Here is a 22,083-nt window from a genome sequence, read left to right as displayed (position 1 = left end):
AAACTCTAGATAAAACGCAAGGACTTTTTGAATCCCTCTCGCTAGTATTGTTAGTTAATACGCTCAGTCTGGGGATCCTCGAAAACGTACTAACATTAAAACCCAAATTTAGTACCCTTGAAATCCTGCATGCAGGCAATAATCGCATATGATGTTTCAGTTAGGCGTGCGAATGATGTTGAAAAAACTGTACTATGTATTACTCAACAACTGCAAAACATACATTCAGAACAAAAGGCATAAGGTTTAGTTTTTTTCCAAAGAGAAAAATTTTCCAAATATGTCTCGTGTTTTTATAATTCGTATTGTTCCTTCTGCAAAAGAAGCCGTCGCAATATAAGCGGCATTTTACTCTAAAAATCAATTTGAATCTAGGATTCACTTTTCACTAAACCAATTTTGGGGACACTGATGCTCCAGGCGAGCTACTGTCCTTAAATACGCCATCTACGTTCAAGTCAGTCTGTCAGTTACGCCTGAAAAGTCCGCATTTGACTGCAGCCGTAACGTGGATGAGGTGTAGTCGATCTGTCAGTTTTCACAGTTTAGGCGATCGGTGATCGAATCAAAAATGATTCGGCCAGACATGTTTGTTTTGAATGGAACCGAGGATTTCATGTTTATTTAGGCTGTGAGCGGGAATTTCCTGGGCATCTTTATCACTAATGATTATGGTGCGGCTTACCGGTACGTCGATGGTGCTTTCAGTTCAACTTGATGCGACGATGAAAATCCTGATAACAAACAAAGCGCGGGAAATCGATGATATACCCGTATGGCTATTTAAGGGACATCTACATACTTACTTCGACGTCTACCAAATATTTGTGGAATTCAAATGATTATACGACAGTCTAAATCGGAACATATAGAACGAGGCTATTCTCCAGTGTGGCATCTCATCAAAATTAGATCGTCTGACAAAAGCAAGCATGAGGGGCTCAACTTTATGTGCCAATTCAAAACATTTTTAACAGATGCAAGGGTGAGGCCACTCACGCCATTATTCAACTTGACGATTGAACACGCAATCAGAAAAATCCCTCTTGATACCAAAGGTACACTGCTCCTTAAGTCAACGCAAGTGGCTTATGACATCAATTTCTTATCGCGCTCCCTTTTTGAAGCCAAAGAAACTTGTTAAAAATAATCATTTGGGCAGTTTGTGAGGAGGACGGATGGCGAATCAGGTAGAACAGAGACTTGTATGGTATATGACAGGAGCGATACGAGGTTTTCCTGTTAATGAGTGAAAGCTTGCATTTCTTACAATCTCCCCACTGCCTAGTATAGCTAAAATACTACTTGCATGTGACATTGTTGTTGAATACGAGTATGTAGCCTCACCTGTTTTCAATGAGCGCATATATCAGGTTCAAAATGCAACTGCAGTTAGCATTGGAAATTGGGTTTTCAGATTTTATGGATCCTGTTTGTATTCGATGGGATCTGAAAGATATTGGATACTTCTATCATCTACAGTTTAATAGATCATTACTTATAGCAGTTATTCGATTTAAAACGGTGTATTGAGCTAGAATGCAGACCTGAAAAACGAAAATCGGATATTAGATTCACTGGGTCCTTTTAGTGGTGCAAAATGGGGATTTTAATAAAAAAATGTGACAACATGAGGAGGTATAACTTTCACGCTGGCCCTGGATTTTACACATAATTTTCACCCCGGGCCTCGATTTTCCTACAGCCTTCTAAAGAGTAGTGCACACCTTGTTCATCTTGTTGTACGTATGTATATTGCTATCAGACTTATTAATTTTAGAACCTAAAACAAACATCAATAGTTTACAATTATTAACAGAAAAGGTGACTCGATAAAATTGATCAATCTTATGCCCAATTAACAAAACCAGCTCCCAATTTTAATTTGATTGAATACCCCGTACTTAATCTACTTAGTCTAAGAAGTTTTAATCAGAGAATTGTTGTTGTGAAGCTAATTAATCCACCTTTATCTCACTTCATTGTGCTGATAGTCTGCTATTATCCTTTAATGAGCAGATCCTTGTTATCGCTTAAAGAAGGAAAGGAACGGTTCGGGATAAGACTTGAGCGTGACACGCGTTTTGAATTTTAATTAACAGCAAACCATTAATTATTTGCACCCAGAAAATCCCAACAATCAGCTGAATTGAAAGAGTTCACCTGTATTTCGAGGTTCTAATATTCTGGGGATAAGAAAATGGAGTTAGCGAATAAGTCAGTGGATTTCGAAGTACGCACATCCGGAACCAAAAAAAGATTGGTCGATTGTGCATGAATAATTTAGTCAATAAAGGCACCAAACATATGAATGAAATGGGTTACGCTATCAATCGATATGAGTGAGAACATGTTGTCGAGATCAGATTTCATATTGATGAGTAATCTCTTCACATTGACCTCTAAACTATGTGCGATGTGCGTTTTTATGCGTAGTATGGGTACACTGTGTTGAAATACTGCCGCATCACAGATTCACTCGTATCACATCTGTTGAATTATTAGAAACTATAACATTCATCCGGTTAGAAATTTAGTCACTCCGATACCCATTTAGTGCGACCAAATTATAGTAGCAAAAAAGCGCCGCATATATAGCGCTTGTAGTCGCAGTGCATATGTTCCCCATTCTCGACGAGATGTTTAAGTCCTGATGACATGTAGATATAAATAATGAACAGTGAGCCCTCCACGGTTGCGTAAATACACATATCAGATCCGCGTCTTCGAGTCACTTCTGATTGTGGCGAGTGATTATATCATACATCAATGATCAACAAAAAATCGGTTCCTCTCTGAATTTGGCAATAACTATTGAGTGCGTTTAGTGCTGGATGAGGCGAAAGTTCCAAGATGTGATAGGAAACAGATTCATATATAAATGCAGCACAAGTGGCTGAGTTGTCACCGGATTAGTTGAATTAACGATATCAAGACACGAGTTTTTGCTGGATACTTATCCCGTCAATATGGAAACAGCAGACTTCAAGCTCCGCTTCAGTTGCTTCATTTTTAAATTTTCGCTTCACATATATAGACCATATACACTTAGGATAGGTTTGCATAAAATACTAATAATATTTGGTTTACCGTCATTGTTGCCTAAACTATAAAAGTTTATACCACAGAATTCCTTGCTTCTCGTAAAATGTACCTAATTTTCGAGATACGAACTTTGCTATCGATATCATAAATATTGGTTTTAAAGATATGCGTTTTTAACGATAATGGTGACGAGGCAATTTCGACATTCTAGATTTCATTGATGTTGATTATACTCCGTCCTCTACGAGGCAATTGTATTTGGGGCAGGATTGTCGCTGATATCGGTGACAAGTTTTTTGTCTTAATTCAATGCTAGTCGCTTCCTATACATAGAGATGGTGTAACCGGGTCTAGCTAAGAAGCTGTTTTCAATGCCAGTTGAGCTGCCTCATCTCAAAGTGAAATTATTCCTAGTGAAATTATTCTAGAATTTATGGTTGTTTCTCTCTAAGGGGATGAAACAATTCAAGAATTTACAGTACATGTCGTAAAAGGAGGAAAAAGCCTGAAAACATTAACGAAGTCGGGAGTAAGAAGCAACGATTGGCATTGCCATTGATATTAGTTGGTGAAATGGATAATGCCAGAGTTTTTGACCTAAATATTTGGTAGACCCCAGTTGTCCCCCCCCCATTATCTATAATATCATGTAATTGTTGGTAATTTTTTATAGTTTGAAGTTGGACTCAAGTAAGACTCCTATGTAAATCGTAAGGCAATGAAAAAATCAGTACAAACCCTACTATTGTTGACGAAATTAAAATAACTTTAGAACGTTAACCACACTGGTTCCCTGCATCACCCTGTGACTTGAAAGAGAGCTGGTTGCATGGTCATGCATGTCTGAAGTTATATATCTCATAATTACCTCAAAAGGCCAAAAAGGCATGGTAGAAAAGTTTTTACTCTGAAGAATTTTGGAATTTCAACGAATTATTATCATTCTGTTACGGTTGTGCCCCTTTACTGGTTATAGGCTACCTATTGATCATAGTATCTCAAGCAGGCATATAACCGTCAGGAACTTTAGTATGTTCCCTACTTCCAGATCTTTCAGCTTTGCATCTCGTATTAAGTGTTCTCCCAGATGTCTCGACCTACTTTGCACAAGTGCTGGACACTGTCGGCAGGATGTGTATACAGGTTTTCATCATACTCCTCACAAAACCTGCATTCAGTGTCCGTAGATATCCCTAGCTTCCCTAGGGTCAGCCGACGATGACCAAAGAAGAATTCCCACTATGATTCGGAGGTTCTTTTTGTTGAGGTTAAGCAATCCTTTGTGCGCACGGGTTCGTATCCCCCAATTAGCATGGCCTGGAACCCAAAATATCCAGACCTTATTGGAAGAGCCGAGTGTATTCAGTCTCTCAAGACATTCCCACAGCAGTTTAGAGTTCACCTGGTTGGACCTAAGTGCCTTGTTCGCTACTGGCTGTGGGTGAGAATAGCAATGTTCTGCCCCTGTAGTCCTTTGCAAATTAAAGGAGGCACATTTGTATATGGCGTATATTTCCGCCTGGAATATGCTAGTGCACCTGCCCATTGGCTTCAAAGTACATTTTCTTTGGACCAATGACACCGGCAACCGCTTCCTCTGCTGTGAGGGATCCGTCAGTGTACCAAGTAATTAGTTGCTGGTTTAAGCCGAATGTCGTAGCCACGCTCTCCCAGTTTGCCTTGTTACTCCAACGTGTTCAAGCTTCTTATCGGAATGAAACCTCGTTGTCATGTTATCTCTTGGTATCGGTAATTCGGGATACCGCCTAAAAAGGATATCATCCCGAATTTCAACAAAAGAAGATCTACAATCCATTATCCATATTCTGTCGTGTAGTACTCTTACGTATTTGCAGGTACATACATACATATGTATAAGTATACGTATACGTTGATGTTAACCAAAATGACTTAACTTTTTGGGTTACTCCCCCGCCCTTGCTGGACACAAAACCTCTGCATTTCCCGACAAAATAAAATCTTATGTGCTGTTCATTAATCCATTTTTCTAGATTTTCGAACAACAAAGCAAATCCGCAAAAATGTACAGAGCAATTTGTATGATTATATTTCTGCTTCTTTCTGTCCCCATATTCTCCTGTCATTCATAATTAGATGCGATAAGCCTGGGCAGCATTTATGATGCTTTTTGTGAGATTAATTTCCAAGCCATTTTCCCTGCATATGTACATGCTCCACGCATTTGTGAAGGTCATGTGTGTGTGGTGAAAAAAGTCAAGAAATGTCCAGGATTGAAAAAAAAGTATATGTGGGTACCGCAATCTACCCGAAATTTTTATGAACCTGATTAAATGCATATACAAAGTGTGTATATATTTATGTGTACACATAGCATATCGGATTGGGAACGAAATACTTCAACAATTCAAATAAAACATCAGATGCAATTTTCGGAAAATATATAAATTTTGCAAAATATGTAAATTTTTTCGTTAGAAGTTTTAACCCAAAACTCAGTATGTATGTACATAACGTTAATACGAAACTCTCAATGCTGTTTCTCAGATAAACGAAAGTACTGCATGTATTTTGCCAGTGCCAGGATCTCATGAGTTACTTTTTAACGAATATATTTTGAATGCAATTAAGTTGGCTCCACAGCAACTTTCAAGTGGTATCAAGTGCTCTTTTTACTTGACCGCCACGCACTTATGCCAAATAGTGTGATTCAGAAGAAATCTGCAATCTACCACTTAAAAGTAATTGTATGGATTGCAGAAGGAAAATGAATTCAATAAATCAAAAAAATTATTCAGTTGAAACTGCTTCTGCTACCTCAAAGACAATTTTCAAGAGTTGTTGTTTCTGTAAGGACCAGTTCGATCCAACTGCAACTTGATAAAATTAAGAAGTCCCCCCCCCCCAAAAAAAAAACCTGTGTATCTGCTACTAACTCAGAGAATAATATTAAATTGGTTGTACATATAATCTGATAACAGTGATTGATAATATAAACAATTTCTTCCATTGAAATTGACTTCTTATAATCCGTCCACGTTTCAATTGAACAGGTACACGGAATGTGGCCAGCCTTTCCCCATTATCTTTCGAATTTCTGAGTCACTATCGAAGACTATTACCAATGGGACCTGCGGCGATACGTAACAATTCGGAGGTCGGGAGTAAGACAACAAACTCAACTACAGCACGGTCCCGATTTAGGATCAATACCGATGGATTCGTCACCGTCTATGCTTTCCGGACTAAGAATGAGAGATACAATCGATGCAACAGTTCCTACAAACGCTAATGAAGCATCACAACATCCTGCAGCTGTGACAATTCCTCTTCACTCACCTGAAAGTCAAAGTCATCAGAAAACAATCAGAGGTAAGCGATGTCTAATGATGCGATGTTTGTTCATATTTCAAGCTTGAAGGGGGTGGAATACGGACTGAACTATTGACTGAGAATTCTGCTTTATTTAGCTGTGGTTGAATATTCGAATAGTGAAAGGGAGATACTTTCATATTTTCTCCTGCTCCCCATTTTTAGTGTATTAGGAAGCCGTTAAGCATAATTGTAATGGATGTAAAATGAGATGACCTATATAAGAACTGACTCTCACCAAAAATGGGCCAAATCTATGCAAATGACTGTTCAAAACTGCTTTTAAGATAATCTTTCTTCTAAAATACATTAACTAACAAATTAACTTTGAAAGTACAATGTTTCCTTATACAAGTATGTATTTACTGTTACCATAGCAGTTTGACGGACTGCACACTTATTAGTTTTCAGTACTGCTGCTTAAAATGTCAGTAGTAAAAATATCACCAGAACGTCTAACTGATAATAGATAAGTCCGTAATCTGCTCAAATAAACTTGCTAATAGTATATGACCAACTTTTCGAAATTGACTGGAAAACTCCCCTTAAGTTAATGAAAGTATCAAAGTTATAGCAGTTCAAACATGCCAATTTCGCATGAATTTACTGAATCTTAAGCCATGGAATAAGATGTTGACGTCATAATTAACGAGAATAATGGACATTCCAGTGAAATATTATATTAAAGTTTCATTTATGAAGAATCTACTTCTCTCCAGCACTTTTAAGGTTTTGTGTAAAACAGGACCTTATTAGAATCGATTCAATATCTGTCCGTCCGTCTGTCTGTCTGTAACATCCAATTTACTTGGAAATGGCTGAACCAATTTTAGATTTATGGTTAGCTCCCCTGTTTTTTTTTACAGAATATGGTCATGTGAGGTATCTCAACTAATACTTTTCGAAACTATTTTTGAAAACATGCATGCCCAGAAAGTGTGACAGGTTTCATTCTCAGAATCCATCCAACCGGAAAATCTGAGAAAATTCCTAATGGGGCATTCATACGAAATCTAAGTCTCAGAATATATTCCATTCCGATATCTACTCAAATAAAGTTAATAATAGTATATTCTGATATTTTCGAAACCCAAAACCCCCCTTATGTTCATCCTAGAAGTACATACATTTATACGCCAGTGTACGATTATAAGTAATAATATTGGAATTTTCGAATTTCCAATTATTAACAAAATTATAGAAGGTTAAAATTGTGTATTTCACGCGAATTTATCGCACTCTAAGACGTGTATGGTATCATCATCATATAAAGTGAACTCATATGAATGCCAGAATTTGGAAATATATAAATCCAGGAATATTTTGAATTGAAGGTAAATATGAATGGGCAAATGTGCATAGGAAATTTCTCACATGAGGTAAACACACAACTTTGAGTTCTATTCGTGCTTCATCGCCCTTCAAGTTTTCCCAAGAAGCTAGAACCCCTCTTTCATTGCTCTGTTTCAAGTTCTGAGATAATCTATTCATCGTCTATCCGGGCTTTTTGTTTATCCACGATCCAAAATAATGAAAAGGTATAAACTACATAGTTTCGAAAGGTGAAATTTTGGCCTCCAGTTAAACTTCTTCCATGAGTTCGGGCGATTTTTTCACTACTGCAATGTAAGAAACAAGTCGGGAAAGCAAAAGCTAAACGCTTCAGGTATAAAAGGCTTTGTGTATTTCTTTTATAAAGAGATTTGAGTGTGTATTTGTCCCGTTAGCATGTAGCATGTAGCATTTTCAAGGGATATTGACATTCATAGTCTTGAATTTGCAGAGGAGCGACAGTTTTGACCTATTATACCTTTGTTAGTAATAGTGCGATTTTGAAGAAATTTGGCAGAATTATGCTCTATACTGCCTTTATTGCTGCCAAATTTTGTGATTTTAGGATAAACTTAAGGGGCTTTGCAGCCAATTACTAAAAATTATAGTAATATACTATTATTAACTTTATTTGAACAGATATCGGTATGTAGGGTATTTCGTAGCCTAGGCACCATATAGTAGCAACTCCCTGATTCTTTTCAGATTTTTCGGTTGAGTAGTTTCTGAAAATGGGTTCGTTAAAAAAATGATCACTTCCAACCCCCTGCATTCCCCACCTTTCTAACAAATGTCAAAACTAAGACCGGCTTCGAAAAGTACTAACCGAGACCTTTAATTTGATACATGACTACATTTTATGAAAAAAAATTTATACCCCCCTTTTGCATGTATGGGGACCCCCTCTTAAATTCAACGTAAAAGGATGTAACTCACTGTATACGTGAGCGTTCACAGTTCCCACCTTTCTACCAAATTTGGTGCCAATCACTACAACCGTTTCTGAGAAAAATGCGTGTGACGGACAGACAGACAGTAAACCGATTTTAATAAGGTTTTGTGTTTACACAAAACCTTAAAAACACTCAATGAATCACAATTATCCTAGTTCCCGGAAGTTGGATAGATGCAATGTTGTGGTACCCAGTTTCTATATTTTACACTACATTTGAATACAGTTAAGCCCAAGTTCAAAAGAAAGTTATTGTTTTCATGGAACATTTGTTGCTTTCAACAGTAAGTTGAATTTGCTCCCCCTCCCTCCGGACGGTTTTTAATGGAGTTAAAGAATACGATACTAACTAACTACTGCTTTCATTGCAAGTAATATTCTATGCATATCGACTTTATAACACATCCATATGATCTAGCATGGATCGGTAGAGGGAGGATACGTTTAACCTTATAAAAGTCAATTCCCTGTCAGCCTGTCTGCAAGTCTGTCATATGCAATTAACTCAAGGTGCCAAAAACCTTACCTTGAGTTTTCCAGTGTGAATGTTTTTGAATTTCGGGGGAAAGATATTTTGATAAAGACTGCATTCTTGAGTGGAACTAAATTATGTATAATTTCAAGATTCAGAAAGTGGAGGATAAATTTGTACGAAAGACACTCCAAAATATTGAGAAGTCTGTCCAAAAAAGACTAATCAGGCAAGAGAGATTTTTCCCGGTGGAGGTTACTACATTCAGCCTTAGGTAACAGACTAGTCCCCCCCAACTCTCAAATTCATTTTCTTTCTCTTCTGATCTGAAATAGAGAAATAGCAAGCAGACTTCACAATCTGTAAATGTTTTATTCTTGAAGTTTGCCACATTCACAGCTCATTTCTCCTCTACCAATGATTTTCCATCTCAACTGAGGATATAGACTGTTATGCGCAGTGGCTCTACTCATATGGCTTACGAAAAATCGACTACTAGTTTTGAATTTTCTGATTATTGATTTCAACGATCATATCTTAGCCTTCAAGTTCAGTGAATTTGAGATTATGCTTATATTGCACTTACATATTCTTAATACTGAACCCGTAATGGAGCTTCATACACGAATGATATGCAGAAAAGATATTAATTGACACGAGCTCTCCTGTTGCCGAGTTGCCTTTTTCCTTGTTTGAAGCGATTGACAATGCGCCCTCCCATAAATGCACGCTTCGCTAAATTGTTCTTGTTCTTGCGCCGTTGTTTCTTAAAATCTGCATCATGGCCTTCACAAGTCGCTCATTTTGATAGCTCAGCTTCTCATTGTAGCTCCCAAACTAAATCCTTTTTTATTGGTTGACTTCCTGTTCGTGCTTTAGCCTGATCCATTCGATGTGAGATCTGGAAGTCATCAGACTTAGAGCTTGAACATTTATAGCGGTGGTTGTTAATTTACTTATCCCGTTCTTGTCCTGCACAGAAAAGAAAATAGGTTTCTTGGAATAACATATATGGAAGCGAAACAAACCGATAACTTATCTAGAGCTAAAGCTGATATAATTCACACTTTGGCGAAATAATGAGCATTGAAGGCTGGAGGAACATAATTATTTTTTCACATAAAATTAGTAATAAATACGATCCGATTGGATGAAGTAGATGGAAATGAAAAAATAATTCGCACATCACGTATGACTAAAGCTCTGCAAGGTGGTATCTGCTCCCTTATATAGTCTCAAAAACACGACGTGTGTATGAAATATATTCAGGACAAATCTGCCGAATAAAAATGCATGCCTAAAGCCGGTAGAGGCTAGATTAAATCCTATTTAGCAGGTAGTGTATCCAGCACCTAACGTATCAGTACAATAGTATACATTTACTGTAAGAGTGTTCACACTGACCAGGAGCAGACGTTCCGTATCCGCAGACATTCGAATTCTTTAAAGAATATTTTTCCCGTGCTGAAATTGATAGACCTCGGCGCAAAACCGGGATGTTTGGAGTTCATTATCAAGGTAGGCTTAGACCGGATGAGGATGGAAAGCGTCCCAGTAGCGAACTTGAGCAGCGATTTCATTGACCGAAGATTAGGAATTGTTCCGTTGGAGGTCAATCTATGTATATACCACAATTCAAGTATTATTTTCGCATATATGAAGTGGTTACATATGTAGAATGCAATGCGAACTTCTACTTGATTTGTAATTTCTCGAATATTGCAGTGTTGCGAAAACTTTGTTCCTATTTCAGCTGTGAATTTATCATCAGCTTGGATGAAAGAACGAATAATTACAATAAAGCCATACTAATTTTACATGTATTCACTTTTCATTAGTTTACATTGACGAAATCATTGATGCAAGTACGAATACTCACGCACGGGATGCGCGGAACGACGTACATATTCACTAGTTTTCTTCCACTATACAAACTCAAGCCAGGAAGTAGAGTCTTCCTAGCTTTTATCTATGTCGTATTTGACACGCTCCGTGTTGGATACGGAACGCCTGCTTTTGGATCGTATGAATACTCTCATAGTAAAGCCCGTCATCCAACTTCAGTTCGGCCTATCAGTCATGCCGAATGAGCCCGCAACGCACCCGGCCGCCAATTGAACTGTAAGCACCATTCACGTATCGGCAACCCGCAACATCATTAGTTCAACTCTGGACGTGGAAGGCCTTGAGACGAGAATTTGAGATATTTTTGCATATGGATCGGAAATCAAAAATTTTATCAAAAATCATCGCCGGCGATAAAAATTCCCATGAAATTCTATTTTATGTTTGACATCACCGCTGTTGGTTTGCATTGGTCCTTGATCAACACCTATGACTATCATTGACCTAATCAGTTGCGTTTGACAATTTTAAATGTTGTTCCTTGTCTAAAGAATATCTTTTAGGATGAGAACCATGCATCTGACTCCATCTTTAAGAGCTTCTGATAGACGTAAACTGTGTGGTCAAAGAAGTGGCTTTATAGTGCTTATTGAAAAGTAATTTACTCTATGGTGTCCTATTTGGAGGCTTAGCTCGTTGAAGAGAGACGTCCTTTTCCCTGACATTGGGAAATTACCCAACATATAATTCACGTACGTGTACGGAAGTAATGCACATATGTCCATGTGTACTCAATAGCGGTTATATTTTCGCCACAAGATACCGCAAATTATAGGCATATTCAAAAATGTAAACATTGTCTTTGTGCACAATATACGACCATCTATGTGTGTAGGTACTTCTAACGCTGACTACGTACTGGCCATTAGCAATTTTTTTCATACGGTGGTGGCTTTGCAAAGTGCATCCACATAAACTTGATTGTTTATTTTTGTCTTTGATAAGAAGAATTGATAAGTCATGATTTATTATTTAATTAGCGAACATTGATTCGTACAGAATATGCGCTGAGTACATATATGGCGGCGTATTGCGGCGTTTGCAGTTGGGGCATGTGTATGCACACTGCACTGTGCAAATAAAATTTTCTGTGGCAAGCTGACATGCAATCTGTGTTGCGGTTTTGATCAATAAATTGAATGGTAGGCTATTGCAGTTTTACGGTACTATATTAAAATTAGATTTATTGTTTGAACTGCATGTGTAGGAGGCTGTTGTGCAGATTATGTTAGCGTGATCACGGTCATTTATGTATTTTTCAAAGGACGCTACTTTAATAGTTGGTAGAGATTCAAAATCCAAATTTGATTTCATTTGAATTCTGAATTTTTTCGTCTATCATCCTCGCAATTATTCTTATTTACTTCGCTGCAGGATAAGTCGGTTAGTCCGTTTCCGGAGCTTGAAGAAAATTTATATCATAATACGACATATATAATTTATACAATAGCAATAGCAAGACCATAAATAAACCGAATCGAACTCTCCTTCAGAGCAGCCTATCAGCTCGATGTTCACTCACATTGGATTATCCTTTTATTTCTCATTTGGGCCTATTGTTGTTCAATTCATGCTAGGGGAGAGCATTACTTTTGCTTCTGCATTATCCTTTAGGGGCTATTTGTGCCGCATCCTATAATAACATGTTAGAAGAAAATATTCAAATAGAAGTTAATTCGGAATGCATTACTATTATGTATATGCACTTCATAGAAGCTGTCTTGCTGTCAGTGAAAACTTTCTATTTATTTAATTTTTATTAAAAACTGTGACAAAGCGGCCATACTTGCATCATTGGCAATTCGACCTAATCCGAACGCCAATCTTCAATAAAGTCAACCGTAGAAACCAGCCGCTAGCTATTGCTACCTCTGTGATGGGTAGTTTTCAAATATAGTAAATTCCAACTACGTATCCACACATATATAGGTTTGTAAAGAAAAGCTGCTGCTTATCGCTGGTTACTAGAATAGGAGTATAAAAATTATCTAATCCGCCGTTAGACCAAATGTCTCCTCTGAACATTCTGAACGGATTTTTCAGGTACGTCTAAATCTCAGTTTGACATAATAATCAATCAGTTCTTGAAGGGTTTTCTCCATTTAAGGTTTGCGTCCGGAAATTAGTTTAATCCAAATGCAAACGAATGCACTTACACCTTGGAAACTAAACCCTAACAGATAATATTTATCCAATGCAATTGAAATGAAACGAATTGGGGAAAATAAAAATGAGAGTAAACATATTTCATTTGATATTGCGCTCGTAGATAGCTGTATCGAATTGATTTATGGGCACTTGATGATGGAAAGTGGCGCAACACTACACGGGCACTGAGGTGAAGACAGAAGATACCGTCTTCTAAGCTGAATTCAAACAGTTTTTCCACATTTCAAACCTAATCCCGGATCAATTTAGCGGGGCCATAAAATCTAGAATATGGCAGTAAACATGAAATATGCTGCAACGCTCGATAAAAGTACAGTCAACGAGCTATGAATTTCCCCCTACAGCACCATTCAAATTTGGCTACCCTCCTAATAACAAGTTATGTTCGCGTCAGTTTTCAACTACGATTAAAATTGGGATCATCCTACAGACGATAGATCTCCACTGTTTAAAACAGAACAAGATGCAGAGGGTGTCTTTCCTGTTTTTGCATTGATGAAATAAGGAAGTTCCAATCAACGGAAATTAATACAAATCAATCAAATCAAAAGACCGCGACTATTGCTGGCCTCTTATTCTGATCTGAGTCTGATCGAGTGGATAAAGCTAATTCGGCGAGTGTGTGGATACAAACAAGAGCAAATGTATTGCTTCTCTGTCAATCAACTTAAACTGATCAGAAACGTTTAGTTTTGTAACCGCTTCCTTTGCATAAATTGATTGATCAAGTTATTGATGTAATCATAATGGAGAAAGGCCACCCACAGCGCTTTTTAGTTCTTGGGAAATCTCCCTTTGTATATGAAGGCGCCTCATTTCATTTAGTATTTCACATGAATTTCAACGTTGAATATTTAGGGGTTAACCTTAAATATTCAGCTATTGCTGAAATGCACTAGTAAATTAACGCAATCTTATATTATAAAACCGAACTTTTACATGGAAAATATTGAGATTTTAATCTTAATATGTAGCTGAAGAGGCACAGGTGGAAAAGAAGGTTGAATACCGTGATTAAGGTTTTATGTAAAAAAATCTAATCTAATTAAAATCAGTTCAATGTCTATCTATCTGTCTGACCGTTTGTTACACGCAGGATTTGCTCGAAATTTAATGAGAAATTGGAAGCTGTGAGCGCCTACCCGTGTAGTAAATAACATCATTCTACGTTGAGTTTAAGGGGGGGGGGCATATATGAAAACGGGGTGTAATTTTTTTTCACACACACAAAACCTAAAGCGTACATCTTACGGTTTCTAAGCTTGTATTTCTGGCAGATGAAGAAATAAAGGACAAAGAGATGAACGTGGTGGGTAAATGCTTGAGTAATAATAATTACACGAGGCTTCCAACGTCGACTCCAAAACGGAAGTTGGTTCGAGATCGAATTCATCAAATTAAATGCGTGTTCAATGCGATTGATGGGATAAATTTTCGTTGAATTAGAGACTTTTGGCAACATTTCAATTTCCAAAATATCTGATGATTTTAACAAACACTGATTTTTGTGGATGTTGCTTTTCTTGATTTATGTTTTTATTTGCGCTTAGGGAGGGGTAAAATGAAGACTACAGTTTATAAAGAAACTATGTGCATTCAAGAGTGTAACTGCTGTTCACAGCCAGTAACATCTCACTAGAGCCAGGAAGGGTCAAACTTAATGCTTCAAGGTCAGATACTTGGAAGCCATGGGTACTTGAAGGCCATGGTATACGAGTATGTTAATTTCGTAACACATTCAGATACCGCATTTCTCTCTTTGGTGCGGATTAGATATGTTAGTAATTTTGGATAATGGTTAAATGGCATGCTAATGTGTGTCGACTGCTCTCGTAGAGAAACACACACATTTCATGAAAAATATCTCCATTTCATCAAAAATATCTCCAATGCTTTTAACGTCTATACCACAGGTAAGGAGATTCCTATCTATGTTTTGAATTGGCTGGCACAATAATATATCAGTACAAATTGACTGTCAATCATGTAGAGAGTATTTAACTTTCGGACGGGCGCAGTTTAATTCTCACACGGTAAGGCACGCCTCATCCAAAAGATTAAAATAAGATTAGGGGGAAGCTTATCAAACTTAACTTTTCAGTCAAATTGAAATTCATGATTCTCAGGTATAGTACTGGGCAAGCAATAATCTAACGTTCATAGCCGAAGTAAGGGGTTAGTCACCTATTAGGTCGCCTCGCTTGCTGTGAATCACGCCTTTTGGCACCTGATGAATGAGGTTTCGAATGCCCAGATTAGCCACGCCTGTCCGAAGGTTATAAACTGGCTGCCGTCCAAGGTCGTTCCTCTTCGACAGTCTGTCCAATTATCAATTAGATGCTTCTTGTCTGAAATTTCCTTGCAAGTGAATAACAAGTTATCGAACAATATTTCTTCAGCTTATTATTAGAGATTGTTGTCAAGTATCTTTATATTCCATTTTATAAATATGTGCAACTACTTTGAAGGAAACTATATTAATTTTGGTTCCTTTGGAAGCTAATGTGGGACTACAGAGTAGCGTTGTAGAATGCTCTGGCTATGGATTTGTTGTTGTTGTTGGATATATTGTGGAGGAAGTGAATGCCGTACGGTTAGGCAGTAGCGTGTGTGTAGTTTTAGTACAAAAATCGCAATTATCTTCACGCAAGAAATCATCGGCTTTAGATTCATCGTGTCGAATTTTACAACGAATTCCAAACATGGATTTTACACTACATTTATTTAACATACAGATAATACATGCGTTAAAAGAGTGGTGACTTCGGAGAGAAATTGACATTTGCTTAAGGAAACGTTTCTCAATTTCAGAAATATCCTTTTGCTGGATTAAATCCAGTTTCACTTAAATGACTTCGTAAATCGTCAAATCGTCTATGGATAATTCCATCCAAAGGCCCATAGCTGAGATACCAACTGCGTTGGATAATGAAGTCGTATTGCTAATTAATAACAACTTAGCTCCTACTGGTTCTACGTAACCAAATCAGTAAATTTGACTATAATATTTGTTCATCCTCCCTTTGCAATAATGTTGAATTCATTGTTCATCGTCATAGGTGCCTGGAAAAAACTTCGTGTCGTTTGGGTTATTTTATCGAAATGATAGGAGCCTCACTACCCAGCTGATAGAATTTCGAATTTCTTCAACATCTGCAATACATAATGTCACCTGCATTACCAAAACCGGTGGATTGCACGCACTATTTCTTCTATACTTGGTGGTGGCAGCATTTGTCCGTCGACTTCAGTTGGCATCACCTCCAACTTGTTGGCTTTTGAGCAGATCACCAAAATATTCACCCCACCGCTCCAATATGCCCATTTAGTCGGAAATCAAATTTCCTTCATTGTCTCGGCACGATGAGCATCGAGGTGTATAAGGCTTCATCCTGCTGAGTTGTAGGTAAAACTTGCGCGCCTGTTGCGGTTGCTCCCTGGACTTTTCCTGTTCACAGACTTGTTGGTTTTCCCACACTTCCCTTTTATATCTGTAAAATCGCTTCTCCGCTCGACGAAGTTCGTGATAACTCTCTGCAACATTGCTCGGTATGCAGCATTCTTCCGTTCCGTTGCTAGCTTGTATTTAAAACCAGCCATTCCGACTTTTCTTGTGACTGGGGTCAAGTATGTTTGTAGCCGTATGAATGATAATGTTCTTCAAGTCGTTCTGAAGATCAGTTGTTGATACTTCAGCTTCGGGATTTCTGTTGACTGCGGTTATTGCGACATCCATTTCCCATTTATAAGTGTTGCGGAACGCTGTGTTGTGAATGATTTCAGGGGTTACTCTCACCTGATTATCAGAGGGGACTCTGGGTGGTGTTGTTATTTGAGCACGGAGCAGCATGCCTATATTGGCCGCCCTATATGTTTTGACATTCATCAAGGTGGTCAATTTGGTTGAAAGTGGTCCCGTCTGGAGAAGCGCACGTATGTTTGTGGACCGCTTTCAGTGCAAACCAGGTACTTCCAATGACCATTTCGTGCGTATCCCGCTCCGACTTTAATTTTTAATTTTTGCACGTAAACGCGAAGTGCATAGCCGATAACAGCAGGTTTCAGTTTTTGGCTAAGTAAGAAACCTACTCCAAGCACATGGTTTACTGGATGGCCGCTATAATATGTGATGTATTGGCTTTTCTCCAGGAAACCGTCGCCTGTTCTGCGCATCTCTTGCAACGCTGTTACATCTTCCCTCCTTATTTATATGTCCCCTATGGCATACTATTTTCTGTTGTCAATTTACCTGTTGAACAAAACTCTCCAGTCTAGTCTCGACAAACTATCTCTTGTCTTTTTCATCACGTTGACATCCTCAGCCGTACTTTTAGAAAGTCTGTGTTGTATCTTCCTACCGGTTGGCATATACTCTGAAATCTCCTTCCTCTGTAACTGGGAGTCTTTTTTGATGCATGTCTCTTCCTTAAACTTGCTAAAGGCTTTGTAGATAGTTCTGTAGCCTCTGAAGTACAATACCGTGATATATCCTGTAATGTCCGCAATCTTAGCGTTGTTGACTCTGTGTTACTTTTATTCACTCGTGCCTAGAAATTTACCTGATTGCAATCGTTTGCAACCTGGTGCTTCGGGTTCTTTTTCTTTTATCGCTTTCAAAAAGAAAGTTAATTTTGTATTGTAATTTGTTTGTTTGTAAGTTCAACATTTTATTAGAATCTGTCCGTTTATTCTTCAATTGAGTTGTTAGAACTAAATTAATCCCCTTGAGAAATATCTCCGTATGCGCATGAAGTTTAATGTGGTTTTATCCTCACTGAAGCGCACTATTTAGTTGGTATGTCATCCTTCCCTGGCTTGCGCCGAAACTTTATTAATTACGAATGTCAACACTATTGGTGTGCATTTGGGTTATGCAATTTCTTTGCTCTTAATTTGTAGGAACAAAAGGGTAAAAAAGTAAGTTACTTCATGATTTCCGCCAACTTAAGAAAAATATCTGCCTCATGATTCGACCGCCACGAGATGAACAAACTACTATAAATAACATGTGTGTGTCACTAAACAAGTATTTGATAAGCAAAAAGATTATAAAATCACTTTTTATCAATGCTCAGTTTGGAGATCAACCTATCATCAACCTCTTTCCTTCCATTTCTCTAGAAAAAAAATTAAAGATGCTTTTTAAAGTACTCTTATGTTAATTTCATATTCAGAGTGAAATTATGCGGTGTTTCCAACGATTAAATAATTGAAGTAATAAAAACTTGTTGTTTCTTTTTCGTTGGTGTGGGTATTTATTCTTGCAAATACCGATATTTCGGGAACCACTTGTTCCCTTCATCAGTGCTAACAAGTTGTTACCGATATTTCGGGAACCACTTGTTCCCTTCATCAGTGCTAACAACTTGTGTGGTTCTCGAAATATCGGTATTTGCAAGAATAAATACCCACACCAACGAAAAGGAAACAACAAGTTTTTATTATTTCAACTTCATATTGGTAAACGCACTTATGACTTAAAAGCGTTTAAAAAATCGACTATTTTGCTTTTTCAAATAAATAAATGGATACTTATGTAATTAAATAAAAAAAACAAGCAGATAGCTTTTCAGCGCTCACCTAGAATATTTAAAATTCAACCTACTATATGCATAATCGGACGGATAGGAAACCGTAGAAAAGTTGTGAAGAGAAAATTGTCCATTGAGGCAGCTGCCTTCTAGTAGTTAATCTAGCAGAGAGGAAAAACTTAAATAGAAAATTAAATTAAATTGAGATGAAGGTTGGAACTCCAGGGTGGTAGCATGGAGAGCGGCAGCAGAGAATATAATGAAAACAAGAGTAATTAGTTACTGTACCTCATATTTATAACTTCATAAAATTTCTGCGAATAACTAGAACAAAGTGGCAAATGATGAAGTTATTCTTAAAAATAATATTACGGGTAATGGAGCATGGGCTAATACTCATGATTCTAAACCAAAACACAACTCACCTAACCCCACACACGGCAGAAAAAAACCTGTCAAAATCAGCGCAATGCTAAGTTCTTATTGATTACTTTTTTAAGGCTTTTTGTAAAACGAAATTTGGTGAAGTATGTAATCTGTGAAGCCCTTTGGGTGTAACGAGTGGCAAGACTTTTTGTTGAGTTGAAGAAGGGTCCCCGTATATGCAAATGGGGGGGGGGGGGGGGGGGTTTAGAATTTAGCTATCTGGGATATCTGATGGTTCAAAAATGGAGGAGATCAAAATGTACCCACCGTAGAGTTCTCACAAAATATTCAATCGAAAATCCTGCAAGAAATCGTGATGAAATCTAGACCTCAAATCAAATAAATTTAATAATGGTGTATTACTATAGTTCAGAAACTTACAAGAAACCCTCTTAAGTATGTCGTTGAGGTGCGAAATTTCGCGCAAGTATAAACATTAATATTGATCATAATATCAGAATATTTGATTGAAATCGTGCTATTAGTAACAATGTTATATCAGATGAACTTTGCCGTTTTCAATGAATTCATTGCACTGCCGGAGAGGAGTCGAGATTCCTGCTCACCATTTGTGTCAATCTGAAAGACTGTATGGTATATATGTAGCAACTCATTAGTTACAAGGATTCAAGAGAATTTTGAAAATGATTTCTCAGTGCTTCGAAGACTCTATGGCATCACCGAGTTAAACATATTTAAAGCCATGTTTGCTTACCAAAAATATAGTTTTCATGCTGAACCCAGTGACAATTTAAAAATCATTCTCCCTCTGAACGATAATCGGCGTGAAATCCGAATTCACCTTGCTCACTTCTGTTATATGTTTTATACGTAAATCACCCCATCACTTATACGTTCGCCTTTGGGTTTCGCATACAGCAAACATTCAACTTGCCGTATAAATAAAACATCTGTTCGTTGTAGGTTAGATAAATGGAGCGTGTTAAAATGTGGCACTGGGCGAAGGGTTGATTTCATTCAGAGCAAACAATTTGACAATTTTCTAATTCGTTACGGAACATATAAATAAGAGAGGGTTTCCTGTTGTATTGAGTTTTAAGGTTTGTTAGAAATACATGGCTCGAGGTTTACTGCATATAACACTTGATTTCTTTTTCATCCGGCTTAGTAGGAAGGGGTTAAAAATTCAATTTCGTTTTGTCATTAATTATTCATCAGAATCTGTAATTGAGTTTTTTTTCATTGTTTTCCAACAGATGAGCTAACTTTTAGTATAAATCGATTGGTGAAACCGACTGAAGCGACGTCAGAAGATGAAGATAACAATAATACCTACGAACATAAATCTTCGCCGATTTGTGATAGTACTCATGAGCTGGTTAATAATATCCATCACGCTAGTCGACACCATTTTCTTAGAGAATTTCGATCCCGTTCAAGGAGTCAGTCGCGGTCGCCCCGAGATGATATGCGGTCGCGATCACGATCTAGTTCGTTAGAACTGGAGGTGGACTCTCCTCCTCCGCTACCAGCGAAATCAATTAGTGTTTCAGAATCTCCAGTTACAGAGCTGTCTACGAGTTCCAAAAAATCGGAGATCTTCTCAGTATCAGCCTTACTTCGACAAGATGAACCGAGAACTTCAAAATCACCAGTACCTGTTGGACCACTCGAAGCATTTAGGAATAGTTATACGTCGACGGGATATGACCATCAAGCTGCTATGCTGCATCGGTCAATACTTCCTCAGTTGCCGTGGTGGGCAACCTTGGCGTTTCATCAAGGTCAACAGCAGCCAGGCGCACCTGGAAGGTAATATAATATGAATATCCTGTATACTCTGCATTTTTCAAGCTAAATCTAAGGAGGTATATATTCTCAATATTTGCATTGGCTTCTCCCGTTTGTTATGTTAACAAATGTTATACTGTAGGCCACCTGCGCTACAGTATTTCTACTCGATATTAGAGAAATATTAATAGGCGGTTTCTCCAAAATACTTGCAGTTACCATCCTGCATCACAAGAGGACTTTCTTCGATTTAGAAACTTAATATCTCAATCACAAGGACCTGCTAATACTCCTGGCGCGCACTTGGGTTTCCCGCATCCAACACATTTGCACTTCCATCACATCCCAAAATGGCCTGTTTTATCGCAATTTAGTGACCTTTATTCCTGTATGAAGTGCGAGAAAATGTTTTCGACAGCTCACGGCCTAGAAGTGCACGCCCGCCGGACTCATCATGGAAAGAAGCCATTCGCTTGTGAACTTTGTAACAAAACGTTTGGCCACGAAGTCAGTCTCAGTCAGCACAGGTAAATTATCCGAAGCAAAATCTATCGCACCTCATATCTTTTCTACAAATCTATTTTGTGTTTCAATCATAAGGGCTGTGCATAACGTGGAGAAAGTATTTGAGTGCAAACAATGTGGTAAAAGCTTTAAACGGTCCAGTACGCTTTCAACTCATCTCCTAATACACAGCGATACCCGGCCGTACCCGTGCAGCTACTGTGGGAAACGGTTTCATCAGAAGAGTGATATGAAGAAGCATACTTACATACATACAGGTAAGAGGAGCACTTTTTAGCTAGTTATTAATTCATTGGGGGTTTGCACTATTTATTGTTATCATCTCATCGTTTCCAACCATTATATGGGGAAGCTAAGGCTGTGGCACAGATAGAAGTTAAATTTAATCCTTGTGCAAAAATGCAACCACTGGTATGAATGGCGAGAAGCGAGAATACAACGGAGACTCCTAACTGGCAAGTCCTGGCATAAATTTTCGGGCTATAACCATTCTGCTGTAGAATGTATAGTGAAACTTCAAAAATATGCACTTAGTGCACCACCGCGTTCGGCCACAAAAACAGGCCGTATGAATTATAGATGCATGTAAAGTGTAGCACTAATGTACGGGGGATGGAGCGATA

The 22,083-nt window shown here is 37.9% G+C and overlaps 1 protein-coding gene across 1 annotated transcript in view; it reads left to right on the top strand.

Annotated features, from left to right (window-relative positions):
- Positions 1–22,083, top strand: part of LOC119652570 (zinc finger protein Gfi-1b) — a 67,458-nt gene that overhangs the window by 13,361 nt on the left and 32,014 nt on the right. Inside the window, exons 2-5 of the mRNA XM_038056784.1 lie at positions 6,078–6,396; positions 20,401–20,956; positions 21,151–21,462; positions 21,536–21,717. Coding sequence (XP_037912712.1) covers positions 6,240–6,396; positions 20,401–20,956; positions 21,151–21,462; positions 21,536–21,717 — 1,207 coding nt within the window. The 5' untranslated portion in view covers positions 6,078–6,239. The remainder of the gene's footprint in view (positions 1–6,077; positions 6,397–20,400; positions 20,957–21,150; positions 21,463–21,535; positions 21,718–22,083) is intronic.

This window comes from Hermetia illucens, chromosome 3, assembly GCF_905115235.1.
Source record: "Hermetia illucens chromosome 3, iHerIll2.2.curated.20191125, whole genome shotgun sequence".
Classification (NCBI taxonomy): Eukaryota; Metazoa; Arthropoda; class Insecta; order Diptera; family Stratiomyidae; genus Hermetia; species Hermetia illucens.
Note: the sequence above shows the minus strand (reverse complement) of the source record. Positions and strands in the feature narration are given on the sequence as shown.